Here is a 12885-nt window from a genome sequence, read left to right as displayed (position 1 = left end):
AAACATTTTGCCTTTCTTTCTCTCCCTGAGAAATGGCATTAATATGTTTTTCAAGAGTTACGTGAACTTTTTAATGTTTTCTAAAGGGCTCTGAGATCTTCCTATGGAGCTGTCTGCAGCAGATAGCCTAGCTATCTTCCTACAGTAACCCCTTTTCCTTCTTTGCCATCATTATAGTCACATCCGCAGTGTTCATGTCCTATCCAACACTGGACTGCCTGATCTTCAAGGAAGGCTTGCTAAGTTTTTTACCATACAGCCAGAAAGGCACATTAAAAAAATAAGAAAAAATCCCCAAGTGCTGCGCTACAGGTAGAAAGTTCATTATTACCTTCAATGACCCCATCTTTCTTTTTTCTTGTTGTGTCCTTTTTCTGTGAAGGTAAAAGTTTGGTTCCAGAACAGACGGATGAAGTGGAAGCGGGTAAAAGGGGGCCAGCAAGGGGCAGCGGCCCGGGAGAAGGAACTGGTGAATGTGAAAAAGGGCACACTGCTCCCCTCCGAGCTCTCTGGCATCGGCGCAGCTGGTCTCCAGCACACAGGGGACTCACTAGCGAACGACGACAGCCACGACAGCGACCACAGCTCTGAGCACGCACACTTATGATACACAGAGAGTGCCCCAGCTCCGTTCTCAGGAAAGATGCTTTGCTGGCAAGCCTTACACAGGCATCGTTTACTTATGCAAGTGACTCTGGCAATGATTTTTAAAGTTGTTATGGAAAATTCAGGCTTATTGTGTCTGCTTTTCTCGATTTTTAGATGGTTTACAGTAAGTGCCATGTCTTAAAGGTGCCTCAAGAGTGGAGAAGTGGAAGACAAACTTACTTTGAACATTCCAGATTTGTTTGTCGTGTTTATGACAGCGGGCAGGTATTTTTGCTTTAGCTTGCACTGAAAATTACATTGCTCTCGACAGATGTTATATTCTGAAAACCACAGTGCCACAAAATCACTATCTAGTGGATAAGAAATGTATTTTAACTCTGTATATATTTACCTTACAGCATTTTCCTGTCTTCACTAATTTTTAGCAATGCATTCATATTAGCTGATGGCAATAGTCACTCATGACAATAAATGGCTTTTTGTCTCTTTATCTTTGTTTTGTTTTTCCAAAGACATACAATACATGCAGATACTTTTGTTCAAGTAAAGAACAATCCAATAGTGTCTGCTAGGACACATCCTTGTATGACAGACAAAACAAACCTTATGTTGCATTTACTATCAACTGCTGCTAATAGGGTATTATTAAACTTACCTAGCTCTTCAATTCTTCCTATCTTATAACTGCAAAAAGTGATTTTTAGGATCATAAGGATAGTCCAGTAACCTGCCAAAAATGTCATGTTCCACTCATGCTCAGTGGAAACTTTCCAAAGGATTATTAATTTCTACTTTTTCATGATTGAGTACGTTGATAAATACTGACATTTTGTAGAAATTTTGTTACTTCATATTCAGTTTAAAAAACAGCAGATAAACTGAAAGTTATTATCAACTGCTTATGTTGGTAGAAATCAAAATATGAAGGTAACTATATTGTGTCCCATGTGTAAAATCAAGACATATTTTCTGTTAAAAGCTTTTGTGTACATACAGGCAAATACCAAACCCCAAAATTTAATGCAAAACATTGATTGTACTTTGTAAAGAAATATGTTTAATAAATAATCATTTTTAAATAATTCTTGTCTTTCTACAGTGATTTCATAGGATTCTAAAAGTGATTTTTGCTTAAGCAGCTCTGTCTTTTTTGGGTTTTTCAGAACTTTGTCTGTCTTGGGGTGACAGAAAGCTGTTTTCAAATTTAGACTTTTAATCTTGGGTAAACCTTTTACCTTGATCCACTTGTGAAACTTTTTCCTTTAGCAAGAAGAATTTAACTGGCAGCTAATGATGTCTTCAGCCAAAACCAACAAGAATCTGTTCAACCCTTTTTCCAGATTTAGAGCAAATGTGAAGGGCTATTTTGTTGAAGCTTGTTGAAATGGATGAAAGGGAATAAATATCAGGAAGGGATGCATGCTTATATTATCATGCCTTTGTTCAGTAAAGCTGTTCAGGAGAAAAAATAAGTCAGGTTAATTGAACTGGGTAGTGCGATAGAAGGAGACGAGTGAAAGAAAGAAGGAGAAAAAATGTGCATATCCTAGTAAATACTTGTAAGCATTCACTGAAGCTCTGCTATGTGGAGCAGTAAGACATCATAAAAGTTAAATGTAATCAAGAACTCTGTGTCTATTTTCCAAATCCTTTCCAACGTAAGTTTGATCTTTCTTGCACATTAACTGTTTTCATGACCATTTTAGTTTAACATATCCAAGCAATGGGTACTTAATTTCTTAAAAGACTTCAGAGCATTGTCTGATTAACTGATTCCAGCAGTTAAAGGGCTTTGCATCTTTTTCTCAGTTCTTTTTCAAATGCCTTTGTCATATAAAAGTGCTGAGAATGGGAATAGAATAGAGAAGTAAGCCAAACACTTGTGAATACTTGATATTTTTGATTTCATGTCTGGCTACGAAAGGTTTTTTGGGTGTTATTAGGGATTATCAAAACAATAAAAAATACAGTCGTTCAGACTAAAGCTTATTCTTGGCTGTTTTTCCTCCCTCTTAAATGAAATATAACTACATTTCAAAATGAACAATTAGAATGGAAATTTGAAAATAATTATCTTTTTAACCACAGAGATTTAGTCAAATATGATGTGACTTGTTTTTCTAGTAATGAGGAAAGAGAAGATTATTGTCTTTCAAGTACTCTGCCAAAAATCCCTTTTCAGGTTTACAGAATTGTTTATTGCTATCATTCTATAAAAAATTTAGGACTGAATCTGAAAATCAACCAAGTTTGAGCTGACATTTTACAAAACAAATGGAAGTGCTTTATTTACATTACCTGAAATGCACCAGCAATGTGTTTCTAGCCCAAGACATACTGGGAGGTGTATTATTCTGTTAGCAGAAGTGGAATTGGACTGGGATACTTGCAGTGGAGAAGCAGCCAGTATATGTGATGATGGCAATTTGTGAGCCATAATAATCTAATTACCAGAAAGATCTTTTTTCTATTGTGAAAGATAGTATTTTCCATTTTCCTAGTTTTAACTAAATCTGCTGAGACTTCAAGCACCAGGTTGAAGAGAGAGAAACGTGCAAATGGATTTACAGTGCTAGATTTTTTGTTTAGATAATTGAATGAACCTTCAAAGAACCAAATGATGCAACTTTATATTACAGAAAAAAAAAAGATGGCTAACAAAACTGAACATCCCCCATGTTTTAAAAGCAGCTCAGACTTTGAAATTGGATGTAAGTTGCTAACTCTATAATAACTTTTCAGATTACTTAAAGACCTTTGGTGGACTTAAACTGTGGGTACACCATTGGTGTGTGCAAGATAGTGCAGAGAACTCAAAGTGGCAGCAGTTGAAGCTATGAAGTCTAGGCACAGTGAACTTCCTACCGTGGCCTTGAAGGAACGTCCTTGCAAGCACAGCCCCACAGAAATAAAGACATGCTTCTTCCAGATTTCAGTTAGCTTCTATTCAAGCCACATACAGCAGCAACGAATGCCCCACACTTTAACACCACTTTGTGGGTTAGCAGGTCTGCTCAGGACTCATAAATGCAGATGATGTCTCATCTTGTTCTTTATACCGCAATTACCCAAAAACTGTCTTATGGAAGCTCCTGGGATCAATCACATGCGGTAAGATATTATGGCTTTGTATGAAAGTTTTAGCACAGTTCTGTTGCTGAAAACAGGTATGGATAAAGGCTTTTGAACTACAACTTGGGGTTTTGTTTTATCTTCTTTGGTTTATATCTATCTGCAGACTAAGTCTCCTACCAGTCAAAACATATGGTATAGCTAAGACTATATCATTTAACAGATGGACAAAATCAAGTCCTAAAATTGTGATTTGCCCAAACTTGTGCAGGCACTTGCTGGTTAGAGTGAAATGTGATGAAACCTAGTCAAGTTTATTTCTCTTTATTAATTCCTGTTATGAAATAGTGGCTAATCACATTTCATGGCTTGTCAATGAATCCTGCTTCTGATGGGTAATAACGTATCTTTTGAGCCACCATAATTTTGATATTGTATCTGTCCAGAGTCAACCACTCTTTGATGTTCTGTTGTTGGTGCATCGCTGAGACAGACACATAAATGTACTCAGGAAATCTCACAGAAAATATAATTGATTGTAAAAAGAGTGATGTTTAAGAGTTTAATTTTCAGCATGATGGATAATAAGAATTCTTTTTTCTGCTGTTTTGGGTACAAGGTCATAGATTATTTCAGGGTTTCTTTCTCTTTCTTTATGACTGTTGGGTTTTTATGTTTTTGTTTACTATGGCTTCAGATATTGTTTTCAGATTTATTTTGACAATTGCAGTTCAAGAGGTACGGTTAAAATAATACCATTGCAAGCTGACTGAATTTATTAAACCACACACTGGAAGTAGTTTGGGAATTTAATTAAGTGCTTATCTTTTCTTGACTTTTCATTGGATCCAAAAGTAGTCATAAAAAAGGAGCACAAGAAGAGACTCTATACCTATATCTTTCCACCACAGGCCAAATTTCAAGGTAGTTTATGTATCTCACTTTCTTAAGTGAAGGCTCTGACTGCTGCAATAATATTATTTGTACAAATAAAGAAAAAAGCACTATTAGGACATGCACTCTTAGTAGCCATGAGGAAACATAGTTACATAAGTAAGGGACAAAATGTCAGCTTGAGCCTTCGTTTAGAATTTCCTGGCTTCAGTCAGTTGATGTCTCTTGGGTGAGCTTGTATTTAATAGAGTACATGCAGTATTGAAGATCAGCTACAAGATTCAAGAAATTTTAGAGAGTAATGTTTAACCAATTATGTACCGTAATTCAATACCATTATGTAACGTGTGTGGATTGAAAGGGAAAATTCTGTCCACAACCTGATGTCTATATTCATTTAAAAAAGGCAATATAGCAGATAACTGCCAGTAACTGGCACAGGGCTTCAGTGGTGATGGACACAGTTACCTCAGATTCATAACGACTCCATGGAGCTCATTTGCTTTTATATATTTCTTTCCACTTTAATTTTAAGCCCATAGTCTTCTGGCATCATTTACAGCTGAAAGCTGCAGTGTAGGAATCAATTTCAATGTAATTTAAGGCCCCTGGCTGTTAGTCAGGGCCTCCATATGGCATAATAAGAGGTTATCACAGTCATTTGTACAAACTGAAAGTATATTAGCAGTTTCTCAGGCCTTTATTACTTCTGTCCAAGTCATGCATGAAGATGTGCTAGCCACTGTCCCTTTTCTGGCACCTGAACTGTAATGACTCCTATCTGCAGAGTTTGGTGAAAGTTTACTTTTATTCAGTTGAAGACTATCACCTGGACAGTAGACTTGGTTAGGTTCCCCAAACAGAGAAGACCCCAAAAGTGTTGTAGATGAAGAGTTTGTTAAATAGTAGCTGTAGTAGGAAATAATCAGAGTTCCCTTTTCTTGCCAGTGCTTTTCTGTAGACAAACTCCAAAGATTTTAAAAGAAAGGAAAGTTTTGAAACAGGGCACTAAATAAATTTGTACTTGCCACCTTGTATCATAGGCCCAGTAAGCCTTTTGGTATTAGGTTCAGGTTCACCACTAAATGTGCTGAGACTAGCTGGTTCTGCTCTTTTTTTTATATCAGTCATCCCTTGAATGTCTTATATGACAACTTCTTCCAACCCTCATGACCCTGACTCCTTCCCCTAATAGGATTCACAAAAAAGAACAAATATGTGATTCTTCAAAGAAGACTTGAAAAATATAATTTTTAGAATTTTTCCTAAATAAGTTTTAAGAATGTGATCTAGGACATTAAATAATAATTAAAATGCCCCTAGTTCTGTTCAGAGGACTACTTGACTGGAACAAAGTGTATTGGCACATTCCTGTTCTTTCCATAAATGATTTTGTATTTTTGTTTGTAATTTGTGAACCAAAAAGTTTAGAAATTTTTACGTATTACGTTTTTATCTATTAAAGTTATATACTTGAACTTAAATATTCAATTCTGATGTCAAACAAAATAGTGTTACTAGTTCACAGAATGACTTCTCTCTCTCCAGAGAGACACAAAATTGGGACTAAGTACTTTTCAGCTAATTTTGAAAATTTAGCATCCATTACAAGAAAACTTCTAAAATGTTATTTTTCATTTGTGACAAACAAGTTTGAGATTCACTAATCTTTTAAGTAAACATCATAATAATTGATTTCTGCAGGAACTTTCTTGTCTTATAACCACACAGTAATATGAGATTTGTATTACAAAAGCATGCTCCAAAACCATACGAAGCAATGAATGTGGCAAATATCTATATAAGTGGTTTAGTATTTAGGGACAGATTCTCATCCTTAGTGTCCCCATGAACACATAGACACTGTATATGTAACTTATGTTTGCTTATGGACTTCAGGGTTTTTAGAAATATGCCTATTCTGAATGCTTACCACATTATTTGCTATGAAAGTCACATGCACAGCTGAGAAAATATTGAAATGGACATTTGCCCAAATTAAAAATGTACCTTGAAAAGTGTGCTTAGAAAAATTGTATGAAATTACCACAGAAATGCATTTTTGAAGAGTAAAAACTACCAGAGGAGAAAAAAAGCCCCAAAATTTGGGATTACAACACATTGTAAATAATTTTGCACACATATTTCTATAATTCTCATGTATATACCTATTCATTGGAACTGTGGAAATAAAATACACAACTTTTTCTGTCGTACGCAATACTAAGTACAATATAGAGCTGTCACTTCTCTAATTTTAGCATATTTGTGTAAAACATTTGATTGTGGTGACGTTATGAAGAGATCTCAGGATTTTTGCAAGGAGGAAGTAAAGATTCTTCTAAGGCAACAAAAGAGCTCATCTGAAGCCTATAGATGGCAATGGAAAGATTACAATTGATTCCACTAGGATTTGGATTTAGCCCAAAGTATACACAAAAGTTCATACAAATCAGTGAACAGTCCAAGATTAAGACATTAGCCAATAATTTCCAAAGTGACTGTTGCCTTTGTGCCTCTGTTATGACACATGGTATGCTGATTTCAACGAAGTTTTGAGTACGCAGTGAAAATTAGGACCACTTTATGGAAATGTGAGTTGAGAACCCCATATTATGGGGTTATGAAAGTTTTGTTCTTGGTTCTAACAGGAGTCTTGTAATACAGGATCTGTATAGCTGGCAAATCATCACATTATGTTATTAAATAATAGGTTTTGTAACCAATACAAAAGAAACTTGCTATGCTGCTTTCTTTCTGCAATTTGTGGTATTAGTAGATAAGAAAAATAAAGTGCATTATGTGGAGGTAGGTCTGAACAGATGTTCCTGAATGGTGCAGGGGGGTAGGGGTGTCAAGGAAGGTAAAACTTTCCTTCCACTCAGATGTCTGTCTTGAATTTCTCACAGTTTTTGCAGACAGTTTGGCTCACTTCCAACATACATCGTTGCCTGTCTGGTATGAAAAATGCCATCTGTGGTGTATGGAAGTTTTTTCTTTAAAAGTGGCCTGCTAATTATTCTTCAGGCAGGTGTTACTAAAGTGAAGTCAGGTGTCAAGCATGGCATAAATGTCAAATTGACTAAAATTGTGCTATTCTTCTATGCTGTTCTTTCCCAAAAGAATAGAACAGAATATTAGAGAGAACTGAAATGTTGGTTGATACAGGATTGAGATGACTCGTGCAGCAGTATATATTGTGGTGACACTCAAAACCTGAAAGTTAAAGGATGTGGGTTGAATAAAGTGTACAAATTTTCCCAAACAAATATCCTTCTGATTCTTACAAACTGACCTTCCATTGCTTTACGTTTGCACTGCCATCTTGCAAAATGTTAAGGGTCCTGGTGCTCTCAGAAATTTCAGGCAGGGTAAAAGGTACTGGAAAGAATTTCCTTCTGTGCTCTGAAAGACCGGGAAAGCTATTTGTTGAAAAGAATGTGGAAGATGGCTGTTTTGTGTGAATGACACCTGCAAATTCTCACCTATATTCACTCTCCAAACCACTCATGCCTTAAAGCTTTTTGAAGATTAATAGGATGTTTAATGGGCCAGAATCAACACATGAGGGCTGCAGGCAGCCATTCAGCTGATCCATGAGCCCCAGCTCCCAGGACAAGCACTGCTGCTGCCTCTCATTTACAGCAGTTAGTGTGCTGCTCTGTTCCTTACATGACATCAGCCCTCCCAACAGAAGATGAAAACTCACCACACTGAGCCAGATGTTACAACACTTCTCTCTCCCTAACAGATGAGTGTTGTTAGGAGGTAAGGGATTACCAGTATAAATGCAAGGCTTCCTATTTCCTATGCCGTTTCCAGGAGTTTTTTTGCATAAACAATCTTTTACTCTTTGTAATCTTGGTGTTGAGAATGACTGACATTGTTAGCGGTTCAAAAAAATGAGGATGAGGAAAGCACAGGCACATTTACTTCTTTTAAGAGTAAGACTTGGCATTGTTTGCTTTATCAGTGGTGAAAGTAATCCAACTTTCTCTCCAGCCTTAAGCAGACCCTTGACAAAATATTTACAATAGATTGATATGATGTTGAGATAAAGAGCAGTCCTGTAAGTAAGTGAATATTTAGTGCTGTTAAATTTTTGATCAACCCTGAGACATCTGGATGATTTTGAACTACCAGTCTTCTACTAAGAACAGTTTTATTTTCATAAGGACTTCCTCTTGTGTTTTCAATATCATGCGTAGCCTCTAACGGCCTTAGCATATTGTGATAATGAGATGTACACAAAGCACTGGCATGTAGCATTATTGAGATGATTTCCTTTTTGGCTCAGCCAGATTCCTGTTAAGAGTTATACGGACTCTTTAGAGACTAACAAAAGAAGAATTAAAGATCCAGCAATGGCACGAAGATAAGCCTGATGAAGCTGGAGTTAGGCTCTCGTGAAACTAAAAGTTGATCTTGTATAAATACATTTATGAAATATACCATTGCAATTTCATTACTCAACAAAACCACAAAACCCTAAACCCCTTTTTGGCTCAGGTTAAATACCTATCAAAATCCCAGTATTTACTTTGTAGAGTGGGTTCTTCATTAATTTGCAGAATAGAGGCTTAGATAAACACATTGTGATTAGAAAGAAATGAAAACAAAACTGAAATTTGCACCATAATTGTTTTTGTGCTGTATTGCTTCAATGGCTAAAACCTCTCCCATGCCTGCTCACATTACAGATTAAATGAGGATGAAACCTATAAATTTGTGACCAAGTCCATCCTACAATGGCATTTTGAATAGAGCATTTGACAGTTCAGTACAGAAACTTATTTTCATTCTATCAGGAGACTATAATCTCCTAACACATTTGGAACTATGTGCAAACACCTTTCACTGCCTCAGAATAGCATAAAATCACAATGGTTTAAAAAAAGGCTTCTTCACTGAACACTCCTTATGGTGTCAACTTAGACGAGTCTGATGACCAAGGAAGACAGGAGTTTCTTAGAAATTTTGTCAGCAAAAATTATCCTGATATTTAAATTGGCATCTAAAGATTCATGCTGAAAGTTATATGCAGCTTTAAGCAAACCATAAGCACCTACTATCCCTATTTTTGCCTATCACTGCTGTGCAGCTGTCTTTCTGAGACAAAATTTCACAGCTGTACAATTCAGAAAATGGCAACAGAAGAAGTGAATGTGAATAACGATACATCTAACCACAACTGCAGTTTACTTAAGTAGCACTGCTTTGCTTACTGCAATTACACAAACTAGATTTTGTCTGGGACACTTGCTTTCACTCCTCTTTTTTTTTAATTTCTCCTATCTGGAAAGAAAACAATGTGTGAATCTTTTTTACTTTCATTTTTTTAACACTTGAATTGAGGAAGCCAAATATGATTACAGCAAATTTTTATATAAAATACAATTTGTGATTTTTAGTAACTATGAATTGGCAGATATGTCTCACATATCAGGTGAATAATGGCAAATTCCACAGACTAGCATCAATAAAATCATGCCTGGGCATGGTATCTCTAAAATGCAAAGAAAGGATGACAATTTATAGAAAAAAAATTGTCAGCTCAGTTCCCACACTGATCTTCTCCAATTCAAGTACAAGTGTGTCTGAAATTGGTCTGACATGAAACTACATTCTACAAGTGATGCTGTGATGCTCAAGGCAATAAAGAGATCTTATTTTTAAGGACATTAAATATTTTTCTTGTGTGTGTTTGTGAGATACAAAATCCAGGGAAGACTTACTGATGAATCTGAGATGAAGTCAAACCAGTCCTCTGAATTTAATTTAATTGATTTGAACTCTTTAGAGATTCTATCTATGATATCTACAATATATCTATGTTCACAGAGAACTCAATCTGGGAACCTTTTTGAAAATGTAATTCTTGTTCTCTGGGAAACTTTTATTTGAAATTAATTTTCAAACCCAAATCAAGTTACAAAGTGAACCTGATCATCAACAAATAAGACAGTTACAAGGCAAAACTGAAACTTGTAGAGAACATACATATATATAAAATGTTAAAATGCTATTTGCACATTTAATTTGGTTTCAAATAGGAAGTTGGTAAAATTTTGGTCTGTCTCCACACTATAGCAGAGGCTAAGGCATCCTGCATAGGTGTGATTCAGAAAAACAAAATTAGATTAAGTACTTATGTGACCAATGGAGAGAATTTCAGTTGCCCAAAATAGCCAAGAAAAATATTGTTGAGATCATTGCCCTTCTCATTTGAAAAAATAAAATGAAAACTCTCAGCTTCTGAAATGCCAGTTGGCATAAGGTCAAAGACATTATTAATATGATAGCATCAGTACAACAAGATGCCTGTGGAGGAAGTTGAATGTGCCTCACTGGAAGCAGCGTGACTGGATGTGATGGATATCAACATTTTACATGCTATTTGCCTGGTAGTTTACACACTATATACCTGGTAGTTTGCAATTACACACTAAATGTCTCACTGCAAATCCCAATGTCAGCTACAGTATTATAATGTTAGAGCAAATTCAGATCTGTATGTAACCATTGCATCTAGGGTCTAGCAGAGAAAAAAAAACACAGAAAAAAAGGGATTTATTTCTTTATGAAGTGTTTATATAGACAGTTTTCTTTGCTCACTACATTAGAGTTAAAAAAGCTGAAAAATTATAAAAGCGAAAAAGTATTGGGGACTAAATCAGAGATATAGATCTACATGTTTCAAATTCCTTTAGCTTTGTGACAACACCTGGACTCCAAACATACACCCATATTCAATGGAACTTTCAAAATTAGTCTGATGTGAATATTAACTTTCTTCTCTGAATTCTGAAGAGTTGATACAGGTAAGCCTGTGTTAATTCTTGGTTTCCCCACTTCCCATCCTATTGCTTCTGCTCGCTGCATTCCAAATTCAAATATATACCTGTCCGTGGCCCAAAGGAAAGGACTAACAATGTTACAAAAATGGCTTAAATATGTCAACAGTAATTTTACTGACTGAGAGTCATGGTCTAAAATCTTCACCAATTTACAAGTAACTATAGAGAAGTATGAGATCAATGTACATTTCTTTTAATTGAAAAATGCAAGACTGTATTTTAAAAATTGATTGATTCAGTTTGAATATTTAGGTTGTGAAAGATTTCATAGTCTTTTAACAATGAACATACATTCCCTAGGTAGCTCATCAGTCTCTTAAAAGCTGGAGAGATGGTTCATGTCAAAATTATGGAGTTGATTCATTGCAAACCTACTCTAAGTAGACAGAACTGACCTTGAGAGTTGCATCTGGACTCTTGCAAATCTTTTTCTAATTTTCCACTATTTTGTCTTCCAGTATCTTGAAAAATTGCCACAAAAGAACCACAAACCCTTAAGCGTTCCCTAAAACACTACACACACAAATCTTACTATTCTGGGCTTTGGCTCAGACATTAAAACAGTAAGTGTTTCAGAACAGGTAAACAGCACAGCAAAGAAAACCTTACAGACATCTTGATCACAGCTGCTGTATAAGTTACTCTGTAACACTGGAAGGATTCCCCACAACTTAATATCAGGGAATACATTCCATACTTATGACATACAAATTTGAAGCCTATTTCATTCCCCGAACATAAAAAGAGATTAGAAACATTCATGAATATGTGGGGAACTAGAAAGAAGGAGGAAAAAGTAGGCACTTCCTAAGTGACTTTTGTAGTGGATAGTCTTTTTTTTCCCTCAAAGTAATGTGCATGCATAAATGAAATTTCATATTGTTTGTCACTTACACTCATCATATAAAAAAGAGGACAGAAAAAGAAAAAAAAAAAGCTTTTATTTGGTAAAATATTATATATATACATATATACCTTGTAATTTGATTGATCATACTAATTTCAATCATTTGTTTTATCAAATAACTTTTAGAGTTATTCTTGCTTTTCATACTGTATTAAAAAGTGTGCAGCATGAAATGAACTTCAGGCTTGCAAAATGAAATGCACTCAAACATTGAAAACATTTATCTTCAAGTTTAACAGACATGTCCAGCGCTTATGGATTACAGTAGTTTTTAGTTACCTCATCATATGCTACCCGGTGCTGGGACCTCTAACTAGATTACTGCTCTAGATTTTTATATAGTCCAGAAACTTTGGGGTTTCTATGAATTTTCACTTGCTTGCTTTCCTGTAAGTTTTTTTTGTCTTATCTTTTTTTCCCCCTAACAGTTATTTGCATATTTTGTTGTATTTATTAATTAATTTTTATTCTGGTTTTAATTTTTCTTCAGTTCAAATGTCAGCATTTAGTTGTTTCTGTTATATTCCAGGGCCTTCTGGAGCTACA

At 35.4% G+C, this 12885-nt stretch overlaps 1 protein-coding gene across 3 annotated transcripts in view; it reads left to right on the top strand.

Moving 5' to 3' along the window:
* MEOX2 (mesenchyme homeobox 2) overlaps nucleotides 1–1684 on the top strand; it is a 186830-nt gene extending 185146 nt beyond the window's left edge. For all 3 annotated transcript variants that reach the window (XM_027684775.1, XM_027684774.1, XM_027684773.1), the window contains one exon: nucleotides 383–1684. In XM_027684775.1, the coding sequence (XP_027540576.1) occupies nucleotides 383–607 (225 nt within the window). In that variant the 3' untranslated portion in view covers nucleotides 608–1684. The remainder of the gene's footprint in view (nucleotides 1–382) is intronic.
* The last annotated feature ends 11201 nt before the right edge of the window (nucleotides 1685–12885 follow it).

This window comes from Neopelma chrysocephalum, unplaced genomic scaffold (genome assembly GCF_003984885.1).
Source record: "Neopelma chrysocephalum unplaced genomic scaffold, ASM398488v2 Primary Assembly neopelma1_67, whole genome shotgun sequence".
Taxonomy (NCBI): domain Eukaryota; kingdom Metazoa; phylum Chordata; class Aves; order Passeriformes; family Pipridae; genus Neopelma; species Neopelma chrysocephalum.
This window is presented reverse-complemented; position numbering and strand designations above follow the sequence as displayed.